General features: G+C 46.6%; 1 protein-coding gene across 4 annotated transcripts in view; it reads left to right on the top strand.

The window, feature by feature from the left end:
• B4GALT1 (beta-1,4-galactosyltransferase 1) overlaps nucleotides 1-21,995 on the top strand; it is a 50,922-nt gene extending 28,927 nt beyond the window's left edge. The window contains exons 2-7 of one of the 4 annotated variants that reach the window (XM_032860364.1): nucleotides 1,586-1,821; nucleotides 8,859-8,945; nucleotides 15,828-16,015; nucleotides 18,455-18,577; nucleotides 20,801-20,905; nucleotides 21,123-21,995. In XM_032860364.1, the coding sequence (XP_032716255.1) occupies nucleotides 1,586-1,821; nucleotides 8,859-8,945; nucleotides 15,828-16,015; nucleotides 18,455-18,577; nucleotides 20,801-20,905; nucleotides 21,123-21,255 (872 nt within the window). In that variant the 3' untranslated portion in view covers nucleotides 21,256-21,995. Of the gene's footprint in view, nucleotides 1-1,585; nucleotides 1,822-2,595; nucleotides 2,967-8,854; nucleotides 8,946-15,827; nucleotides 16,016-18,454; nucleotides 18,578-20,800; nucleotides 20,906-21,122 lie in introns of those variants that run through there. The other 3 variants (XM_032860365.1, XM_032860367.1, XM_032860368.1) reach the window with 3 other exon arrangements.
• The last annotated feature ends 1,544 nt before the right edge of the window (nucleotides 21,996-23,539 follow it).

The raw sequence follows: 23,539 nt of genomic DNA, 5'->3' as shown, positions 1-23,539 counted from the left end.
GCATGCTTGCTCCCAGTGTGTGGTCAGCATTCCCACCTCTATTCTGTATTTGCCTTTGTTCTCATGGCTAGTTGGCTTCACAGGTCAATCTCGTTACACTAGAGTAACAGTTCTCAAAATGTGTTCCCTGGTCGAGTGGTTCTATGGCCAAATATGTTTGTGAAATGTTGGGTTATATAAAGTGAAGGGGGTTTCTTGACTGCACAACTTTTCAGAGCCTTTGGTGTGCCTTAAGATTGAGTATGCTTATTTGACCAGGAGACATGTTCTTCCATTGAGCATCTTACTGGAATTATTGTTTCCTGGAACCTGGTTGGAGAAAATCTGGCCTACAGGGAATACTGGGGCTCTGGGTTTGAGTTTTTTTGTTTTTTGTATTTTTAGATTTTATTTATTTATTTGAAAGAGAGAACACAAACGTTGGGGGGGGAGGGACAGAGGCAGAGGGAGAGGAAGCAGTATCCCTGCTGAGCAGGGAGCCTAACTCACAGCTCAGCCCCAGGACCCCAGGATCATAACCTGAGCCAAAGGCAGATGCCTAATCACCCAGGTGCCCTGGGTTTGAGTATTGACTCTGTCCCCAGTTTCCTGTGTATTCCTGGGCCTGTCATATTTTCCCTGCCCTCCACTGTGCATGCCACATGAGGGTCAGTCCCCAGCTGAGGAGAGGAGTCCTCTCCTAGCTCCACTTTAGAAACAAGGATTTCCATGTCTGTATCTGTATATTGACCTTGGCCTCTCCCACTACTACTACCCTATCACTACCTCAGAATCCACCATCCACATCATCAATTTTTCTTCTAAGTCAAGAGTTCTCTTACTAATTTACTTCTGTCATCTGGAACCGTATTCTTCCAAGATAGAAACTTGGTGGTCCTCTCCAACTTTCTCTCCCTTCCTCATCTCCTTTGTTATTCTACCACCGATACTTACTACTAAGCATCTTTCTTTGGTGTTCTTTTCAGCTGTTTCTCATCATCCTATAGTCTGCTCTGGGTCTCAGTTCCTCCAGTCCCTACCCCTGGAGTTTTTTTAAATATGTGCATCAGGTGTCTTCCTGTGACATGGGTTCCTCATACTACTCCTTGCTACCTACTGATTTGAGGCTGATTTCCACAACACCATCCTCCCTGACACACATACACAGACACACACACACCCCTTTTCCCAACTACACTAGGTTCAGAGAGTTGATGGACATCATTTGTGCAAGACCACACAGCTGGGAGGTGGCAAAGTTAGGTCTCCACCTCAGGATTTCTGAGAAAGTGCTTTCTCATCCATTTTCTGATTCTTAAAACAACCTTTCAGGAAGTCTGAGCAGCAGCCACTCCCTTTCCAGTTAGAGCTGAGAAACCTAGAATCTCAGGGGAGTGGGTCCTGGACAGGTGCGTGCTTCATAGGGTGACCAGCTGTCCAGCTTTGCCTGGGCCTAAGGGGTTTCCTGGGATGGTTGGTTGTCCTAGTGCTGGACATAAGTGCCTTTTTCGTAGCCACACTGCCTCCCAGGAGGATATGTCTCCTGAGGCTGTGGCCTGGGGGAACACTGTAGCCTGCTAACTTCTCCTTCCTTCCACCTCTGTAGTCGGCCCCATGGTGATCGAGTTTAACATACCTGTGGACCTGAAGCTTGTGGAGAAACAGAACCCAGAGGTGAAGGTGGGCGGCCGCTATACCCCCAAGAACTGCATCTCTCCCCACAAGGTGGCCATCGTTATTCCATTCCGTAACCGGCAGGAACACCTCAAGTACTGGCTGTATTACTTGCACCCAATCCTACAGCGTCAGCAGTTAGACTACGGCATCTATGTTATCAACCAGGTGAGGTCTGGGAAGACGGAGTGAGGGAGGGAGTATGTGAGTAATGAGGGGTGAGAGAAAGAATCCGATACTAGAAGTGTGACATTTTATAACCCCGCCAGCCTCACCTCCTTAGGCAATGCAGATAAACCAGATACCATACAACTTGCTTGTCACTGTCTGCTCTTTGGGCAAGGGTATTTGCTTGCTGGGGTATTTTGTTTTCTTTTTGCTGCAAGTGCACTTCCAGCAAAATTGAGAGAAACACAACAATCCTCATTCTCCCAAAGTAGAGCACTGATTATTTCCCATCCTTGGGTAGTTGTGTATTTTCCTTAAAAAAAAAAAAAAAAAGAAAAAAAACCTCATTTAAATGTCAGAGTTTTAGGCAGCTTCGAAATTATCTAGTCTAACGTATCTTCTGGGACACCTGCTGGAGATATCACCCTTAGATCAGGCCTGAATGCCAGCCCCCAGCAAAATGGCTGGGGAAATCGAATTTTTAGGCCACTGAATATCATGTGCACTGGGCTGGGTCTGAGAAAAGAGAGCTGCTCACTGCATGTCTGATTTGTGTGTGTTGAGCTTAGCCATGCTCAGGAAACTAATGTGGAAGACATGTTAGCCTTTATCAGCATGACCTGGAGAATCAGATTGATCTAGAATGTAGTTTTTAAAAAATAACTTTGCTGATTTCCAGTTTGTTTGAGAAGCACTATTATTTTTCTAGAAGTGTAACTTTGGTGTTTTGAGTTTATTATAAATACCTAAATTCATGATTTTATAACTTACTAGGTGGAATAACACATTTACCCTGTCTGTATACTAAAGTTCATTGAAATTCATCTGAAGAGGACAGTATACCCATTCTAAAAGACTTACTGTCCATTTTAAGATAAATTCTGGAGCTGCTTGAGGTAGTAAAAGTGTTGGTAGTTGACAGCTTCCGTCAAAGTAGAGGGCTTTTGTTTGCCTTCCTGGGACCAGAAGGAAGTTAGAAATATCAGTGTGTCCATTGACCATTTCCGAGCACTGCCATGACATTGTGCTGCAGAGAGATTCTAAAGAAGTAAGGTCCCACCCAGTTCTATCTGTCTAGAAGCTTCCTTCCCCACAGTGGCAAGTGGGACCCTTCTAGGGAATAATTTAACAGTCCCAAATAGTATGTGATTGGATGGTGGCTGCCAAATGCTTTGGAAACTCAGAGGAAGGCAAGTGAGTGACCTGGAAGAACCAGGGTATCGGACTACATTCTAAGGCCTGGAGGGACACCTGGGCATCTCAGCTGGAGCCAGTGAACAGGGGCTTTAATGCAGAAAGAAGTTATGGATATTCCCAGAGATAAAGTTGACCACAGGGATAGGAAAGCAGCAGAGGTGATAGAGCCAGGTGTAGGAGCTGAGTCTGTCAGGTAGGAAAGAGCAGAACAGCCCTGCTAAAAGGGAACTGAAGTTCAAGGTGGGGGAGTAGGTGGCAGGCAAACCCCTCAAGGCTCTTTAAGTCCCCTGACCAAATGGGCCATAGACCAAGGCCCTGAGAAAATCTGCAGGCAAGACAGCCAGACAGTTGTGGATCATCTTAGAAGAATACTTGAGAATGTGAGAGAGAATAGGTAAATGCCCTATAAAATCCAAGCCACTTCAATCCAACCAGTATTTGTTCAAGAAAACCCCTATCATCAAGGAACATTTATCCGATGCCAATGAACACATGTTGATCGTGGCAAGATTCAGAAACATTATTAAAGCAATGGCAGTGAGTGCCTAGAAGAGGAAGCCATCATTGCAGGAGCTAGTAGGGATCACCAAAAATAAGCCAAGCCAGCTGCATTGCCTTCCTCTCTTCGACGGTTACTATACCAGTAGATGACTGACAAACTATAGACAACAGTGTTATCAGGGCTTACTACACAAAGCATCTGATGGCCTCCCCCAATCTGCCTGCACACAAGATGGACAACTGTGGGCTAGAGAGCATATAAATTAGATTAAAATATATACTTGAGTAAGGAGGGTAAAAGAATTCGTGGTGATGCTGAGTTTTTTAATTTAGGTGACCCAGATCAAGGAAGACTGGAGGGAAGGATGCTAAGGTAGAGATAGGTTGTATTTGAGGAGAATGGGAGACTTCCCCATTTAATTATAAAATCAAAACAAATATTGGACCAGTGAAATTTAGCCATGTTCCTAAATTCCTATGACAGAATTTGTAAAGATGTTTCCCAGGTTTTACACAACAGGTTTCTGAAAATGTTATACCAGCTAGACGCTCCTGCTGCCCCAGGCCAAGATGGCGGAACAACCAAGCAAGCCAGCTTGGCCGGTGGCACTGCTGCACTGGCTCACACCGGCCACTGCGTAAGACGGGGCTTCTTCCAAGGTGCGCTTTCTGCAATGGAGCTCTGAGGCCGCGTGCATTTGAGAAATGCTAGATGGAACAATGGGAAGCAGGCCTCATTCCTGCAGAACTTTTAGTGTGCTAGTGTCTGTTACAGCCTCCAAAGCTACTCAGCACCCGGTGTTTTCTGAGCTCGGCTGGCTGGAGATCTGTTTTCCAAGAACCGTCTCAAGCAATGAATGTTCTTTGAATTACACTTTGGGGAAAGCAGGCCTAAACCAATACCTCCCTCCTTCCCCCCAACCCTATCCCCCCATCCCGCCTACCTCTTTACTTCCCTAGGAACTGAGACCACCACCCCCCAGTCTCTTCCCACTTGCAGTTTAACATTGGAAATATTTTATTTTTAGCTTTCCAAACATATTTACATCTTCTTTCCCTTCTAGTCTTTTCAGTATCATTATCTCACCACCCCCCTTCCATGTCTTTTTTGCTTCTCCATCTTTTCCTTCTTTTCTAAAGGTTAACTTTCCACCTTAGGAAAATCTTTTCCTCCTTATCTCTCTCTCCCCCAGCTAATCTTATTTATTCTGCTCCAACTCTACCCTGATGATTTCTTTGGGAAAGTATGATCTGACTTCCAGATAACTGAATCATGAAGAAACTTGCTCCGCCTTTCCGGTAAAGAAAATCATCTGTATGATATCTGTAAAGTGCATGTAATAAATTGGTGAGAGGAAACCTAATCCTTGAAAAGATGCAGAAGAAGAAACATTTGGAGCATGCCCCACCTACAAATTAGGAATTTCCTCTGTTCTCTTTTGCTGTTATATAAAGAGGAAGAAAGGGAATTGGTAGCATCTGGCTTTGAACTTCCTGTAAATAGGCATTCAAGCCTCCCCTCATCTCCCTGCCTCAAACATCCTGCCTGCCCCTTTTAAGATGAGAGAGAAAGAATGCTTGAAGTAGGAGGGGCCTCTGAGAGATCCATCCCAAAGGTACTCAAACAGGTTTTGGAGAACAGAACCTCCTGCCCCATGGAAATGCTATGCAGTCCCCCCAGCAACAGCAGATCACCATGGCGGCTGTTCTACGTGAACTGGAGACAGTGTTCCCATCCTGAACCCCACACCTCCCCCCTTCCCCTTCAGTCTTTGTTGGGATCTGCCTGGTACCCCGAGGCCAGGTAGTATGAAAACATCTACTCTCTTGTACCCCTGAGGAAATAAGGCTCAGAGAGGGGAAAGGAGCAGTAGGAGGTCACATACATGACAAGAAGGCTGCAGCTCCAGCCCAGTCCCTGTCACCTAGTGCCCTCTCACTGCACCTGCACTCACTCTGTCCTTTGGGCCATCTGGTCCCTTCCTCAGTCTTTCTCCCAGCTGGGTAGAAGGGCTGGGGGTGAGCTTCAGGTTTGGATTGCCTGGGTTCCAGTTCTGCCACTTCCCCCACGCTGTGACCATAGGCTCAAATTCTTCAGACCTCTGTTTCCTCGTTGGCAGGAGGGAGAGGTTTTGGTATTTGCACGTGGGGCCTATAAAACACCTGGTACAGGGCAAACCCTCAGTAAACACTAATTGTTATTGCTATGGTTTGCGTTCCTTCTCCCCCTTACCCCTCCTTTCTTCCTGTTTCCTTGCCCAGTGCTCTAGTGATGAACTATTTACTGCTCTCCCTGCCTCCTGCTTCACCTCTACTGAGTACCAGCCTCAAGACCCTCCCTCCCATTTGTATGGGCTCCAGGGGTCAGAGGATAGTGGGTAGTCACAGGAAACAGAATCTTAGGGGGCTTGGGGACCATGTCAAACCCAGCAGCTTCTTCTGAGTAGGGTTGCCAAGTAGGTTTGTGTTTAAGGTCCGCACACAGAGGTGAGGTTCCATGGGCTTCTGTGGCCCCTACCGGTGTCCATATTAACTACTCCCTTTTGGTTTAGGCCCCTCCAATTACCATAACAATTTGCATCTCACAGTAAGTGGGGTGGAGGGGAGCCGGGAAGCCTTTACCAGCTGAAATTGCTGTCTGTCCTCTGGTCTCCACCTCTCCTCCTGCCCTGACCTCCCAGTGTTCGAGCCTCCCATTAGGGTTCTGGCCTGTCTGCCCTCTTGGAGCCAAGGGTGCTGCTTGGTGGCACCGATGTCCTTCCTGCAGTCCGACCCCAGGGCTTTGGTGCAGAGGTGGACGCCAAGATGTCATAGCAGATGGGGGAGGGGTGCTATAACTCCTCAAACTTTAACCAAGGAAAGGAAACTACAAAACCACCTACAGTGAAAGAAAGGCAGGTTACCACCTGGTAGTAAAAGCCATATATATGAAATAGAGGATGTTTGTGAAGTTAACCAGCATAAAAATTACCAAACAGGTGAGGAATGGAGGCCCAGCTGGTCAAGTAGTTTTGTCATAACTGTGCAGCCCTTTGTCCTGAGTCAGGGGCCAGGACTGGTATGTCCGATTCTGTGTATCCTCTGGTGCTTCTGATCTTACTCAGCTGTCTAAGAGCTTTCTAGTTCTGACCATATTACCCTTTAAGCCCTTCACTGTGTCCCCACTGCCTACAGCCAAGGGTCCAAAGTGCCAAGCTTGGAATCTGAGACCATCTAAGTCCCCCCATGACCTATCTCTAGCTACTTCCTCCTCAACCCTCCTTTAGACACACTTGACACCACAGACTCTGGACTCCCTGTCTTCACTGTGTTCCCCTCCTTGTGCCTTTGCTTAGGCGGCCCACTCTGCTCTGTGTGCCTGTCCTTCCTCTTTCTAGCCACTATTTAACCCCCACCCCTACCTTAGTTAGCTCTGTGAGGCCTTGGAGTGGAGCCAGCTTCTCCTTCCCACTGTTCCCAGGCCACTCAGTGCTTTCTAGTGAGGGGTGAGGAGGGATTCTATGTGTGCATGCTCTCCCTGGCCTGCAGTCTCTAGACCCCAGGCCCATTAGGTCTGATTTCCCTCTGCCTCCCTGACCCCATAGCTCCACGCACAGTCCAGTGTTCAGTTAGGGTTTGGAGCTAGCAGCTGCTCCTTGGGACTCCTGCCCATTTACTGAACACCCATCCTCAGGACCCCTTGCTCCTGGTTCTCTGGTGAGGTCTGTTCCTCTTGGAAGTGAAACCTCCTTTCCCAGTCAGGGCAGGTCTTGAGCCTTGGGAACCAACCTGCACAGCCCTTCCCCAGGCCTCCCCCCAAGGCTTCCTCCTTGCTGACCAGAGCAGGCTTCCTGGGACATTGCCTCAGGGTAACCTTGCTTTTCAGGAAAAATGCAGAGAACCTACTTTAGTCCTGTGGTTGTTGATGGTCGTAGACTTTTATGGTCCTTTGGACTGAACCTCTTTCATGGTCTCACTTTGAATTTTGACCCTACCAGCCCCCCAGTAAGGCAGAGGGGTACTCATTGTTTCCGCTGAGAGAAAGTTACGAAGGTAAGCAGCTTGCTCGGGGACCCATGATGGCTGGGTGGCAGAGCTGGGATTTGTACAGCGATGACCTGAGGCCTAAGGAATGCCTTGCTTTGCCACATTCAGTCCTGAACACAGACATTCCCCTCACGGGGAAACAGCTCCATATCCATCTGGCACCACCATCTTGAGTCCCAGTGGGTTGTGAGAGGTGAGTAGCAGCTTTGGAGTAACAGTCTCAAGCCCCCGTGGGAGGCTTGCCCAGTTGTCATGCCTGACAGGTAAATCTTGGTCTGAAAGCCTCAGGGTGCAGCAGAGGGGGCCCTGCCTGAGGGTTCTTAGACTTTGGAATTTTTTTTACCTCTTCCTTTTTGTCTGTGCACTGTTGTGAGGTAGTTCCAGGCTGCTTGTCTGGAACCAAGTATGGCCAGCTTTGGAGACAGCCTGTTATACCCTCTATGAGTGAGAGTAATGAGTGAGAGTAACCACACCTCAGCAACTTACCTCTGTCACTGGGCCAAGTAGCTGGTTCCTACAGGAGGCCAAGATGAGTTAGACTGAATCAGACTCATGGGTCCTCCCATTGTGGAGAAGGACAACAGCCCAGGCCTATGGCCCCCACTGGTTTGCTTTCTGTGTTAATCTTGTCTATTCACCATCCCCTCCCTGCCACCCATCCCTGCCTTCCATTTTTCTCCTGAAGCTGTCAGCACCCAGATTGATGTGCGCAGGAATGGGACTCGGGAGTGGTAGGGCCAGTCCTATCCTGCAGCACCCCCTTCCTTGAGCACTGGGACCTTCTGGATCCTGGGGGCCCAGGAGCATTATGGGAAGACTGGGAGTGTCTGTGTCCCACCAGAGTTCGTGTGCTGTCTCAGTGACTGGTCATTTCCTTTGCTGTGTGTTTTCCTCTCTCCCCATCTGTGGCTTGGTCCATTCTCCTGGGGAGTGTGGCAGAGCACTTACAGGTACTTACAGACTCGTGAATTGCCTCCCTGGACATTGTTCTGGGAAACGTCATTTTCGCTCTGCCCCTGTGATGTCATGACGGGGAGTGACAGCTTCTTAGGAATTTGCCTTTGCCCTGGAACAAGAGGGGTCAGAATGCCACCCCCATCCTTTCTTCATAGCCTTGACATTGCCTCTCTTCCTTACCTCTCTCCCTTGCATCCATCCTGTCTCTTTTTTTTTTCTCGTTCTAGTGGGGCCCTTTTGCTTTTACTTGTTAATCCTGTTTGTAGCAAAGCAAGCTGAAGGAGGAGCCTCCTCTCTGTGATCTGCTTCTTACTCTCCACCTACCTCCTCTTCTGTGCCCTCCACCTCCTAGAGAGAGAGAGAGAAAGAGAAAGAGAGAGAGGAGTGCCGGCCTAACTCCTGCTGTGACTGCTGCCGCCGTCGCCACCACTGCTGCCACCCTGGTAATGTCCACATGCCCCAAATCAAACCCGAGCCCGGGCCCTGGGGTCTCCAGGCAAGGTCATAGTCTCTGTGGGCTCGCTCGGAAATGCTGAGGTCGCTGGAAGCCAGCCTGTTGTGCAGAGGTCTGAGATGCTTTGCCTTAAATTAAGCCACAATTGAGCTCATGCTGTTTGTGTATATCTTTTTGTGTCCTGCATTTTTCTTCAATTCTGTGTCATCAGCATCTTCCCATGTTCTCTCATAGCCTCATAATCTCCACTGTCTGCACTCTCCTAGCCGGTGAGCATGCGGCTCTACCGTAAGGAGCTTAGCTGTTCTTCTGCTACAAGGCATTTAGATAATTCCCACTTTCTCCCTGGTGTCAGTTCCGTGCCTGCTTGCTTCCGCATTTAGAATCTTTTCTCCAGGCTAGATATTCTGACACGGAATTACGGGTTCAGAAGCACTTTAAATAGGTGAATAGGCCTTCATATAAATGGTCAAATTCCTTTAAGCCCTTTATTTTCTAAAATGTTTTCCTGAAGAAAGATCTCAGGGCCTCAGATCCAGGGAAGGAGGAGGACATCCTACTATGGCTTCTGTGGAGCTGGGGTTTCAAAACGCCATTCTCTGTTCCCTTTACACCCAGAACCCCTTTTGGACTGTGCTATCCGCTCAGTTCTCTCTGAAGGCAACCTAGGGCTTCGGACCTGTGTTCTAGTCCAGTGGGGGGGCATGGATGTGCTTATTCTTGCCCTGAAGGGCCCCATTTCCTTTACGCCCTGGATGAAGAGCTGAAGTCTCAGGTCCGGGTCTTGTTGAGAGCCTTTTCCCAGCTCAAGGCTACCGTATTATTATGGTTAAGAGCCGAGGCCCAACTGCTGTGAAATCATGGGTGAGTGGATATTAGCCTTCCACGAGCTCAGCGTTTGTATAATCCCAGCAATTCTCCAGGGATCACCTCCCAGCCAGCCTGTCTACTGCCCCGGGTTCCACACGTAGGCCCGCGTGTCAGTCACAGGACAGCCCAGCGAGAGCTTTCTCTGCTTTCCTGCCACCCACTCGGCCGAGGCCTTTTCTCTTAGTGTCTGATTGGGCACAGAGAAGCATGCAAGGGGAGTTTCAGCAAGCATTTCCACTGACTGTAGACCTGCCTCCAGATCTGTGGGTTTGAGAGCCTGTGGGTTATTATGGGTGTTGAGAAGGCATGTGTGTGTGTCTTTGTGTGTCTTTGTGATGGGCCAGGGCATGTGTATGGGAACAAAATTGTCTCTCCCATCACAGAGATTCTGATTCATTGAGTCTTGGCTTTGGCTTACTGTTTTCAACCTCATCGTTGCTGTGTCTTTTGGTGAAGGGGCCAGGTATGGTCAGACCCCAAGCTCTCTTGGTTGGGGCAAATGTCTACCGGTATATGCACATGGGCCTAAAATCCAGGGAGGGCAGGGTGGTTTAACCAATCCTTTAGAGACTGTTAGAACTTAGTTACGGGAGGCCTTGGTCTTCTGCAGTTGATCATGTGTCTTGTAAAAAGGAGAAGGCCACTCTTGCTTTAGCCATAGTCAGGATTTGTCTGGGGATTAGACCAGACTCTGGTACCCATTCTAAAAGTCTTGCTTGTGGGTACAGTGCACATGCCAAGGGTGCAGGTGAGGCATGAAATGGGAATGGCCCTTGTGTTAGCCCTTGGAGGAAGGCGTTCTCTACCTGCCCGCCATGACTGCCTACTCTCTATCTCATATGAATCATATTCATGTGATTCTAGCTGCCTAGCAGCAGCTTCCGAGCGGATCTCCCTGCCTACAGTTGTGGGGTAAGGCAGAAGGCCCTGCTTGATATGTAAAAGCCTAATCTTCATTTAAAATCTTCAAGGGCTCCCATGGCCTAAATTAAAGACAAAGCCTGAGTACTTTAGCGGAGTTCCCAGCCTTCCCCTCCCCGGCGGGATTTGGTCCACATTCACCCTCATGTCTTATTCTGGCTTCCCCATTCTGTATTTCTTTTCGCTTCTTGAATGGTTCTTTTTTTTCCTCACAGCCTTTACAAATGCTGCTTTCTCTTCTAGGAGCACTCTTCCTATGCCTTTCCAGTCCCCTAGAATTTGATCAGTGTCTTCATCTCCATATCACCCCATTATAACTGCCTGTTTAAGTCGGAACTACTCAGAACTGGGACTGTGTCTTTTCCTTTTCTTAGCCCTATAGCTAAGCCTGAAGCAGACACCCAATAAATGACAAGAGTGAATATATGAGATAGAGGGAGAAGTATGATCCTTGGTCCTCCTCTGTCTTTGGAGCTGGGTTTTTTCTTTTTTCTTAACGTTTTTTTTCCTTTCTGCTAATCCCCTTATTGAAATATAATTATATGCCATGAGATTTGCCATTGAAAGTACATAATCCAGTGGTTTTTGGTATATTTGGGAACTGTGTGCCCATCTCCATTATCAATTTTAGAATATTTTCATTGCACCAAAAATAAACCTGGCATTTCTTAGCTTCTACATCCCTTCATTGCACCCAGCCCTAGGCTACCACTAATATACTTTCTGTCTCTACGGATTTGCCTGTTTTGGGCATTTCATGTAAATGAAATCATGCTTTATGTAGTCCTTCGTGACTGGCTTCTTTAGCTTAACATGATGTGTTCAAGGTTTGGCCATGTAATAGCCTGTATCAGCATTCATTCTTTTTTATTGCTGAATAACATTGCATTGTAGAGATATACCACATTTTATTTACCCATGTATTAGCTGGCAGACATTTGGGTTGTTTCTACTTTTTATCTACTTTGAACAATGCTGTTATGAATGTTGTGGACAAGTTTTTGTGTGGACATAAGTTTTCATTTCTCTTAGGTAAATACCTAGGAATGGAATCACTGGATCATGTGGTAACTCTTTGTTTATCCACCTGAGGAGCTGCCAGACTTTTTTCTAAGATGGCTGCACGATTTCCCATTCCCACCAGCAGTGCATAAGGGTTCCGTTTTCAATGGACATACCACTTGCTCTCTCCTTAGTATAAATGAGGGCTCTAGAGAAAGGTTTTAACAGTCTTAGAGCAGGTTGCTTCTGGTGCTTCTTAGGACATTTGTCCCTGCCATCCAGATCTGCCAGAAGGGCCCTGGTTTGTTTCATGAGGTGTCTGAAGGCAGTCTCTTCCTCCTCTCCTCTCCCTGAGGAGCTTGCCCTCTCCTGACTAGCATTGTTAGTTTTGCTTGACTGACTGTTAATACCCATCTTTAGGGATAGGCCTGGTCCTAAAAGTTTTACAGGTTTTTCTGTGAGCTTTGATCAGTGAGACAGCTTCTCTGTCTAGCTGTGGGAATGTCATACCATTTTTGTCCTTTCTTCTTTCTTCCTATCCTCTCCTTCTGTTATGAGGAGCCAGTTGCTCTTGAAAGAAGGAATATGTATAACTCTTATCTACCAAAGTAAGATGAAACCTGCACTAAAAAGCTCAGCTTTTCAGAGGGACCCCTGCTCTCAGAGCTCCAGTTCCTCTTCATGTGTGACTGGGTCCCAAGCATATCATACCTCTAAAGGTCTTAGACTTTCTCCTACTATAGAAATTCTCATATTGTGAGCCACAGGCTAACGTACTTGAGCCCTAATCCTTTTTAGAACCCCTTCCCCTCCCCTTCCCCACCCTGCCCCACCCAATCAGAGAAGGAGGATTTGGAAAGGTTCTTGAAGCTGATTGGGAAAGGCACACACAAATGATGGAGAAGTCTCCGTGTTGGATTTCTGGAAGACAATTTGAAAGATCTGTTAAAGATGGATGGGAAGACTTACTCCTATAATAATGATAGTAGCTGACATTTGTTGCCAGACAGTGTGCAAAGGCCTTTTCATGCATTGTCTCATCTAATAAAACCCACCTGTTGTCATCCAAAAAACCAGATGAGGAAATGGAGACCTAGAGGTGTGGTTTACCCAAAGTCACATAGCTAAGAAGCCAAGAAGCTGGCATTCCTGGGATAAAAACACATGTGTCAGAAAAAAAAAAATGCCTGTTGTCAGTCTCCACAGCTATGTATTTGGCTTGGCTGGACAGTAGTGGTGCTTGATCAATATTTACCTGAGGGTAGGAAGCAGAAGACACACTGGATGCATGTGCCCATTGAGAAGAGGCAGGAATGAGGGCTGGGTGTCTTTCCACCACCACCACCCCCCACGGAGGAATGAATCCCTCCTATTAGTGTTGGGCATTGGAAGGCTTGCCAGGGCCTGTCTTTCTTATCAAGGTTACCCAAGGTGTTACACCATTTCACCCAGAGAAGCCAAGAGTTGACTTTCTATAATCCCAGGGGAGGAGGGGGAAGACACATACTTTACTTATCTACCATTTTGCTACTCTGATGTTTCTAAGGACCCTGGTAGGAAATGAAACCTGTAAGAATGTACCCCGCCTTTTCCCTCTCCCAGAATCACAGAGGTGAGGCTAGGTTGAGAGGAGTGATATACAGTTCAGGCTATTTTAGAAAACTGCCTGACTAATTTAAACTGTGGACCAGACACTGAAGTGCCTTACTGAGTTGAAGAAGCTGTTATGCTGCAAGTGGGGAAAAGGATAGATCTACTCCTTGGGTTTCTCCTCTAGGATGCGAGTGTTCTTGGAGCATGATGCCAGGGGTGCCCATTCATGGTTCCAAATTGGCAGTTCTTGGGAGAGGAAAAATGCTTAGTATAGTCTCAGTCAGACATCTCCTTAGTTCAGATAGTCATGGCTAGCAGGCCAGGCCCTGTGGCTTGGGCATGTCCATCAAGAGCTCCCTGACCCTGTTTTGGAGAATGTACCAAGAAAAGGGAGCATTGGGTGGCCATCCTCCACAATCTATGACCTGGGTGTGAAAAGGCTTTGTTGGGATACCCTTTCACTTATTGGAAAAGTGGTTAGTGGGGCTGAAAACATTCAGAGAAAGCTAAGTCTTAGGGTCTTCATGGGGCTAGAGGAACAAGATGGAAAGTACCAAGTGCAGATCTCTCTCTGCATTGCCAGAAGGTTCAAGGGTCTGAGAAGAAGGTAGTAAGTCTGGGTTGGGATAAAGGTTGTTACAAGATTGTTGAGATGTTTAAAAGCATGTAAAACACTTATCCTGTACCTCATATGTCTTATCTCCCAGTGAACTTTAGCAGTGTGTTGTAATAATAGTAATTACAACTTCATAGTTTTCATATCTGGTTTCTAGACTTTGAATTTCTTTTTACCTCAAGACTTACAGAGAATTAGCTGAAGGCAGGATTCTAAATGACTCTTAACTGGTGGGTACAACTAAAGAACACAGTGTGTGCCATTGGGCTCAGGCTTCTCCTTTCTCCATGCATGATTAGAAAGCTTTGTCATGGGCTGAAGAAAGGAGCTCTTGTATAAAATATTTCCTTAATTCATTCACCATTCTCTTGGCTGCTCTTTCTGACTTCCTGATACTTGTGTTTCTTGAGTGGTTGGTTTCTCTGAGTCACCCATCTGAGGCTGCACAGCTGTAGCACCATCCATATGCTCTGTCCTCACACAGGCAGCCTTCTAGAGCACCAATTTCCAAATATTTTCTTGGGGGCCTGGAGAGAAGATGTTGGGGGAGCCCAACTTGGAAGTTGTGTAACCACTGTAGACCCTTGCGAGATATACTTTCCCCCAAAGTTGAAGGCCCTGATCTTGTTGATTCCAAGAGGGATTGGGAGAGCACACTAAATGAGGATTTCAGTGCCAGGTCACTTTTGTACGTTAGTTTCTTCATGGCATTGTTGGGAGGATTCTGGCCGGATGAGACTACACATGTGGAAGGGCTTGTGGATTGCTAACTGTAAGGGTGGCAGTGTCGATGCTGTTACTGTCCCTGCTAACCTGGGGCTGTGGTTCAGAGTGGAGACCCTTGGTGGTGACCCTGAGGGAGCCCTTGGTTGAAGCTTCCCAGAATTGTCATCTGCCGTTGTTTGTTGAAACCCAACCCTTGGTCTATGCATCCATCTATCCATCCATCTGTCCGTCCATCCGTCCATCCATCCATCCAGCCAGCAGTTGTTTGTTGAGCTCTTATTGTATGCCAGGCAGTGTTCTAGGCATTGGTGAAGAAAAAGTTAAAAATTCCAGCTTTCATTGAGTTTATATTCTAGTGGGGGAACTGAAAATAAGTAAATGAAATATGAAATACCTTTGCACCAACAGACTTGGTGCTTCGGGACCCAGTGGTTCGCATCCTGAAGCAGGTGTCCTCTTCTCTCTCATACACCCTGTTTCTGTCATAGCATGTATCACACAGCTTCCCACCCTATGCTGTGAACACAATGAGAGCAGAGATTGACTTGGGTCCATGGTATTTCTCTGGTACCTAATTTTATGACAGACATATATATGTGAAGGCACACAGTATGGTGACCAAACCATATTCAGCCATACCAAGAGGGAAGAAGTAAAAAGTCCATAGGCACCAGTTTCCTGGCCATCTTTATGGGAATTAGTCTATATGAAGTGTGTTAAACAAATGACACATATGTTTAAATGCTTTTTCACCTAACAATACTATCTTGAAAATCATTTCCTTTTAGAGCTTCCTTATTTTTTTTAACAACTCTATTCCATTTTAAGGATGTTACATAATTTATTTAACCAGTTCCTTAGCAATGCTTATGGCATTGTTTGCAATCTGTTGCTGTGATGAAAATCCCATGGTGAGCAAGTTGTTCATTTTTGTGTATTTGCAAGTCCTCTGTGATAATTCAGTTCCTAGAAGAGGGATTGCTGATGCAGGGCATGCCATTATTCGGTATTGATTTATAAAGTGAGAGCAGAAAAAATGAGTGGACTAAGGATCACACGTAGTTGACAGGTCACCAGTCCAAGTGAGTATTCTATTCAGTCGCCTTGCGGTATCTGATAGTACTTGTTCTGTTTCTGCCCCAGGCTGGAGAAACCATGTTCAACCGTGCTAAGCTCCTCAACATTGGCTTTCAAGAGGCCCTGAAGGATTATGACTACAACTGCTTTGTGTTTAGTGACGTGGACCTCATTCCAATGAACGACCACAATGCCTACAGGTGTTTCCCACAGCCACGGCACATTTCTGTAGCCATGGATAAGTTTGGATTTAGGTAAGAGATATCCACCAGAAGCTACAGAAAACCGGACCACTAGGAAATGTAGCCCCTCCAGCCCAGGAGTATCCCTTTAGGTTCTGGAAGAGAATCCTTCCCCTGAGAACAGGGTGCTTTTTAAGCCCAAAGTCAGTTATGATTTAAGGAGGAAAGTAAAATCCAGAAACATTCATAACGTTGCACATCCAGGGTTTGTGTTTGTGATGGCTCTAGCCTGTAGGCTCCAAACAGATGCTATATTTCCTTGTTTTCTTCTGTTCCCTTCCCCCACCCAGTTCGGGAAGCAAATTGGAATTGTTTTCCCCCCAGTCAATTCTTGGGTTTGGGTACCTTAGCAGGTATACCCTGGTACTTAAAAAAGAACATGATTCTGTTTCCCTGCAAAGTACAGGCTTCTGTTTAGACATTGGGACCCAGACTTTTCCATCCAAATGCCCCTAGTGAGGAGGCCAGCTGATGCCTGTCCCCAAGGATACTGGTATAATCCAAAGAGTATTGTCATAGGTGGAAAATAGCCTTGTAGCCTTTTTTTTTTTAACCTTAAAAAAAATAAAGGCACTTTGTTCCATAACTACCCATGTTTATATTAACATAAAGTTGTTTTAAATCACCCACTAGTTGAGCAGACTGACTTTCCCGGCCCTGCTCTAAGTCAGCCCGAAGGTCCAAGAAGCTGTGTGCTGGGTAGCCCTGGCTTCGGCTGACTGCCCCAGTGTGGCAGGCCCGTGCAGACCTGCAGTCCCTTGGTCTAGATACAGATGCTATCTTTCAGACTCATTTTATTCCCCATGATTTTGTTCTGTCCTCCCTTGCTGGGGGAACAAGGGCTGGGAGATGCAAACAGGGACGCTAAGGGGCACTTGGCTGGCTCAGTTGGTAGAGTGTGTGGCTATCAGTGGCGGAGCCATGAGTTCAAACCCTACGTTGGCCTTGGAGCCCGCTTAATTAAAAAGGAAAGAAAAGAAAATAGGGATGCTGTAAGTCGTTCCCCCAGACCAGCCCCTAAACTTGCTATCTTAAAGAGAGGAGAATTGCCTTAAAGGTCACCCTGCACCCTCCTAACTTCCCTCCCTACCTTCCTGTTCATGTATCTTCTTATCTTTGAGATACATGAGCTCAAACTTCACCCCCCTCTTCATTCCCCCCTTGAAGCACGGTGATGATGACCTCATTCTTTGCCACAGCACCATGCCTATCTTACCCAGAACCAGTCAGGCTTGGGGGACAGGCAGTTGGTTGGTTAGAGAAAACAGCATGGGCGGTGAAACCAAATCTCATCATCTCAGCATGTACTTTCCTGGGAGGTCACCAAGAGTCCATTCTGTATAAACACTGATTGTGAGAAATCTTATTGGCTTGGCCACCTGGTTCAAACCCTCCCTTGTAATCAGGCACAGACTGTAGTGTGAGGTATGCCCAAAGGTGGGTGACTGGGCACCCAAGGGACAACACCTAGTTACAGATGGATTACCTTTGACTCATTAAAGCAGGGATCTTCATGGATACTCACAGTCAGATGTCCTGAATGTATTTGAAAATAGTAATGGCACTTTTTTTTTCTTATATTCTGGATGGTTTGGCTGACTTCCCTCTTGAACTCTGAGTTAGAGTTTTCCTTAATTTGTGTGATGGATTTTAGTCTCTCTGGATTCCAGTAAAAGCCCTAGTGTGGGTTAGTGCTGCACACAAAGTCGTCACAAAACCACAGCCTTTAAAGGACCCATGGGAAAACCTTTGTATGGCTTTTGGACATGACCTGAGTCTTAACATTTCATCACCATTGAAAGAGTAAAATACAAAAAGGTGCGGAAGGATGAGAGTCCAGATGCCCTACTGCTTGAAAACGTGTCAAAATAGATTCACCCTTATATATTTCGCTAAGTCAGGATGTGGTAGGAATTTCCTAGAAAATGTTATTTTAGCAGATTTTCAGAAATACTGTTTCGACCGTTGGGGTCAGTTTTGAGACTAGTGTGCCTATGAAAAATGAAAGTTATACTGATAGATGGGCTGAGGGTGGGAAGAGAGGGCATGACCGGGTGGGCACAGGGAGGCTTTACTGCAATCTCAGTTTCCAGGACCTCCTGGATAAAGATTTCCCATGCAGGAGCAAGATGCATAGAAAAGCAGATTCCCGAATGGGGCACAAAAGTGGGCTTATGCTTTTGTCACTAACTAATTTTCCAGGTACCCACAGAAGCAACACAGTATTCTTAGAGCAAGATTCTACTTTTTGATATCTGTGTCTTCTCTGAAATCATCTCAGTTTGATTAAAAAAAAAAAAAACCAGAACAAAGATAACCCTCATAAACCTCAATTAAAAAGTCCTGGAGAATAAAGATAATGTTACAAGTGTTTATGCTTTGAGCATGCTTTATTTTGAAAAGTCAAGACTTACTTAACCACTGGTCTTTGTGTGTGTGTTTCTCCCCCAGCCTACCTTATGTTCAGTATTTTGGAGGTGTCTCTGCTCTAAGTAAACAACAGTTTCTCACCATCAATGGATTTCCTAATAACTATTGGGGCTGGGGAGGTGAAGATGATGACATTTTTAACAGGTAATGGTTACAACTTAGACCTCTTTCTTCTCTGTCTCCCATCACTCCCAGGTTTTCAGTTAGCACCTGGTCATTCTGCAAGGATTGCTCCTTGGGTGGGATTCAGTCCCCACTTGGCCCACATTCTTTATTTTTAAGATTTTATTTATTTATCAGAGAGGGAGCATAAGCAGGGGGAGTGGCAGGCAGAGGGAGAAGCAGACTCTGCACCGAGCAGGGAGCCAGATGTGGGACTCCATCCCAGAACCCTGGGATCATGACCTGAGCCAAAGGCAGACGCTTAACTGACGGAGCCACCCAGGCACCCCTTGGCCCACATTCTTAAGTGTGCCCTTCAGTAGGTGCCACAGGTACTGAAGAATGTCTTTAGGAAAATTTACTTCTGTGATTTTTGCATTAGCCTTGGAACATGCAAAATGAGAACCAAGTGAAGGGTTGAGTTTACTTTGATTCATACCACATGCTGTTTTGTCCTGAAGAAGTAAGCATGTATTCTTTGCAAAAATTCGGCATTTCATTGTGGTCCTGTTTGATTATGAAACAAGTTTCTTTGGGCTGGATCCTAAGTTCCTTTACAGAATCTCTGTGTTATTTGTTTATTCTGGAACATTTTTACATACAAAAATGAGGACTGAGTAGTATAATGAACTTTTGTGGACCCAGCCAGCCCCAACAACCATCTCTCCATGGTCAGCCCTGCCCCATCCATACCTCAGGGGCTCCTTGTAAGGTGGTAAGCCTTTATCATGGGGGTTGTCATTGCAGATGGTAAAAAATAAAAAAATAAAAAATTCCAGTGGCATTTGAAACCACATTCTGCCCAATTCTCTCTGGCCATGGAGACTTCAACCCTGCCAGCTGTGGATAAGAAGTACCTTCTCCCTCTGGAAGCTAGTCAGAGCTTGTCATTGAGCTTGATAACAGAATATAGCCTAGCACCTTCCCCAATTGGAGTACATTAATTTGAGCAGTTCACAGAAGGTGTCTGTCAGAGCAGCACCCAAGTCAGTCACATGGAGCTTAGTACAAGAACCTGTCATGGACCCAAGCCTTTGCTATCAGCCTGGGAGAAAACTGGGCTCGGAGCATGTGCCCCTTCAGCATACAGAGCACTGAGTCCCGCAGGCCCAGTGGGAGGGCCGCAGAAGCCCCAGATAGGGGGTCCAGACAAATACAAACTTGCTTCCACGGCACCAGCTGGGCAAATGGGGCCTGTGGGATGGTGTTCAGGGCTGAGGTGGCACCACAGACCTGAGCTGTGGAGGTTAGTAGGGAGGGAGCCCTGAGGGTGGAGGGACTAGAAGCCTGTGTGATTTGTGGAGCAGCTTTCTTGAAAGATAAGGGGTATATCTGTTATGCACCTACTTGCCAAGTGCCAGGCACAAGACCAGCACTTGGGGAGATGAGGCCAGAAGAAACCTTTAAATCCTCCAGGGACAGCCAGTCCTGCCTCTTAACTAACTTGCCCTGTTGCTGTCAAGGCTTTGGTTTGGGTCATCATTCCTTTCCCCCAGACTTACACAGACTCTTCCATCCTGTTCTGGCTGGCTCTTGTCTTGTTCTCTGCTCTCTGTTGTTATGGTACTTATCAGAGAGACTTCCCTTTGGCCAAAAACCTTTGGGGAACTGCATATTATATCCCTTTCATACACTGGCACTGATCATTGGGATGCTATAGAGCTCTGAGAAGGCCTCCATGATGTAGCCTTTGCCCTTCTTCCACTCTCATCTCTGGCTACTTCCTACTCAAGACTCTACCAGTCCCCAGAAGTTTCTGTTGCTCCCTGAGGGCCCTGTGTTTGCTCTGTCTCTCTGCCTTTGCCTTAGCTGCCCTGGCTACCCAAAATGCTCTAGCAGACACCTCTTTGCTTTCACAACTGGCTCTGCCTAGTCTTGCTTAGGGAAAGTGAGTGGCTTCCCTTCCTGTGCTCAGCCTTCCTTCCCCCACCTCGCTTCCATCCTGACACTGATGGTCCTGTGTTCTAAGTTTGCACTGTAAGTTCTATGAGGGCAGGCACCCTCAGTGCCTGGCATGGAGCAGTCACCAACACAAACTACAGAACTTGTGGTAAAAGACGTGGGATACCACAGCGGGCAGGGGTGTGGGCTGAGTGAGAACAATCAACAAGATGGTGGATGAGGCACAAGTCTTGCAGCCGGGGCTTTTGGACCCAAGCCTCATGGCAGCTCTACAATGATGACTTGTCCTTTTACTCCTTGCAGATTAGTTTTTCGAGGTATGTCTGTATCTCGCCCCAATGCTGTGGTTGGCAAATGTCGGATGATCCGCCACTCAAGAGACAAGAAAAATGAACCCAATCCTCAGAGGTATGTTCTGTGTTCATTTACATGCCTTCTTTCTCCGTTCAGATGGGGGAGGCTACAGGAATGAGGCTCTGGAGACGGCTCCATGCCTGAGGGAGAGGGAGGGTTCTGTCCTTGGGACTGGCAGAGTAGGTGGGCATGTGTGAAGGACAAATATTTAATGCTTTTTTCTTAAGATTTCTGTTTTGACACCAACCCATCGCCTATCTTTTCCTTGTAGGTTTGACCGAATTGCACATACAAAGGAGACCATGCTTTCAGATGGTTTGAATACACTCACTTACAAGGTGTTGGACATAGAGAGAAATCCGTTGTATACCAAAATCACAGTGGACATCGGGACACCAAGCTAGCATTTCGGTACACTAATAAGAGACCTGAAAATGGCCAGGGACCTTTGCTGTGCATCCCTGCCAATCTGCTGGGCTGGTCCCTTTCATTCTTAACAAACAGAATGATAGGCCCCCTTCATTCATCATTCAGATGCCTTTCCAGATGACCAGGACGAGTGGGATATTTTGCCCCCAACTTGGCTCAGCATGTGACTTCTTAGCTCTACAAGGTGTTTGTAAATGTAGAAAACATCAGCCTTTGGGGGATTCTTGGTATGTTCACGGTGTCACCCCAAAGAATCAGTATGCAGCCCGAAATTTGGTGACTGTGGGACTCATTCCCAGTGATAAACTGCTAATTTGTTGTGAAATAGGTAAGAATTTCGCTTTAAATTGTGGTATTCTTATTACTTTATGAAAAATCGGAGAGTGCTGCTGAAATCGGATTGGTGTGATGTTTTTTGTTTGCATATTTTAACAGAAAAACACAATCTCAACCATTCTCCTTTTACCCCGCCCCCCACCTTCTTTTAGTGGTATGCAACTACTATAATCACTTGTGTGTGGGGGGGTGTATGTGTGTGTGTCTGTCTGTCTGTCTTTTCTTAGCAAGGAGATTTTTAAAACTTGAGCCTCAGACCTTTTGCCCTGCTAATGTGTGAATTCCAAGGCAACATTAGTCACCAGAGCAAAAGTCTTGGGTGTTCTCACATTCAGTGGCCTTTCTCCAGATTGTCTGATTTCTGAATGTAAAGACTTTTTTTTTAAAAAAAGCAGTTTGTAGTATTTTAAAGAAAGAACAAATCAGGTTCTAATTATGATCCAGCTTGATTTTGTGTTGATCCAGATTTGCATAGCTATTTAGTGTTAAATCATGGCAATTTATTTTTCTGGGCATGCTATATAAACTTGAATTTCCTATGTATTTTTATTGTGGTGTTTTAAATGTGGGGAGGGGATTGAGCATTTTTTAGGGGGGAAAAATAGTGTATGCTGTACTGGCCATGAATGGACCTCTGATTTAGTCGGCAGGCCAGGTTTTGTGAAGAGCAGAATCACCTTTGGGCCCATTGAGTGTAAGGCCTCCTGGTCAAGTTATCCTGCTAGACCTCTGAGGGAGGCAAAAGCCTAGGCCTGCTAGGCAGAACTCCCCACCTCTCTCGCCTCCCCAGGTGGGAGGGAACCTCCACCCCTCTTCCAGGGGACCTTCCCATAGAGCCCTATGCTATGGAGGTGTAAATGACAGCAATCAGCAATCCGGTTGTTGTTTACTGACCGGGAATCTGGGGAGGAGGAGGAAATCACTGTTCTGGCCACCGTGGAGTGTGGGGGCTGCTTCCTTCTCTGTGCTGGCCACACTACCTGGCCTACCTTTCGGGGACCTATTCTCCTTCCTCCACCTTCCTCCTCTCTGTTGCCTCTCTCCCTCCTTCCTCCCCGTTTTTCTTCCTTTGCCTCTTGCCTGTCCCTAAAACTTGCCTGTGGCACTCAGGGTCAAACTGACTATTCATTCTCCAGCATGAATGTGCCTTCTAATTAGAGATCTAGAAAGAAGTTGAGCTGAACCCTCCCACACTCCCCCACAACTGCTCTGGTGCCTAAAGCCTCCCATCCCCCTCAGGTTTTTAGCAGGTGCTTCCACTCCAGGGAGGCTGATCCCCAGGGGTGTCATCTCCAAACCCATCTCTGCTGGGAGAGGTTTAGCCTCCCTGGGACGAGCTACACAAGGCAGCTGCTACCGGTGGGCGCCCCTGCTGGGTCCAGGCTGGCTAGGCTGAGCGCTGAAGATTCAGCTGTTTAATCCCAGGGTTGACCCCTCAGCTGGTGGTAGCCTGGAGCCCCACCCCTGTCTTCTTGGGAACCAGCCCTTAGTGTGGAGGCTGAGCTGGTGCCCAGCCCCAGACTTACCTGTGCCTTTATTGCTTTGAGCATCTTGGATGCTAACATGGTTCTTTTCCCAGAAGCCTTCTTTATTGGTTAAAAATTATTTTCCACTGCAGAAGCAGCAGGGCCATTCAGAGAGTATTCTTTCTTTCAGTTCCCCGTTCCTTAACAGCAATGTCAGTGGAACCAAGAATGACCGCACTGAAAGGAAATTTTGGGAAATGCGAAAAGTGAAGGCCTCTCTTTCTGTCCCTAGATCCTGACTTTTCCAAAGTGCCTTAAAAGAAAGGAGACAAATACCCTGGGTGGTAATTTCTTTTTTCTTACTTTACTCTTAAAGAAAATTCTGACTTTGTTTGTTTGTTTGTTTTCCTGTTACATTTTCCTTTATGTTCCATTGGAATAGTCAAGTATGTGGTTC

This window comes from Lontra canadensis, unplaced genomic scaffold, assembly GCF_010015895.1.
Source record: "Lontra canadensis isolate GAN:19392208 unplaced genomic scaffold, GSC_riverotter_1.0 scaffold19, whole genome shotgun sequence".
NCBI classification, from domain to species: domain Eukaryota; kingdom Metazoa; phylum Chordata; class Mammalia; order Carnivora; family Mustelidae; genus Lontra; species Lontra canadensis.
This window is presented reverse-complemented; position numbering and strand designations above follow the sequence as displayed.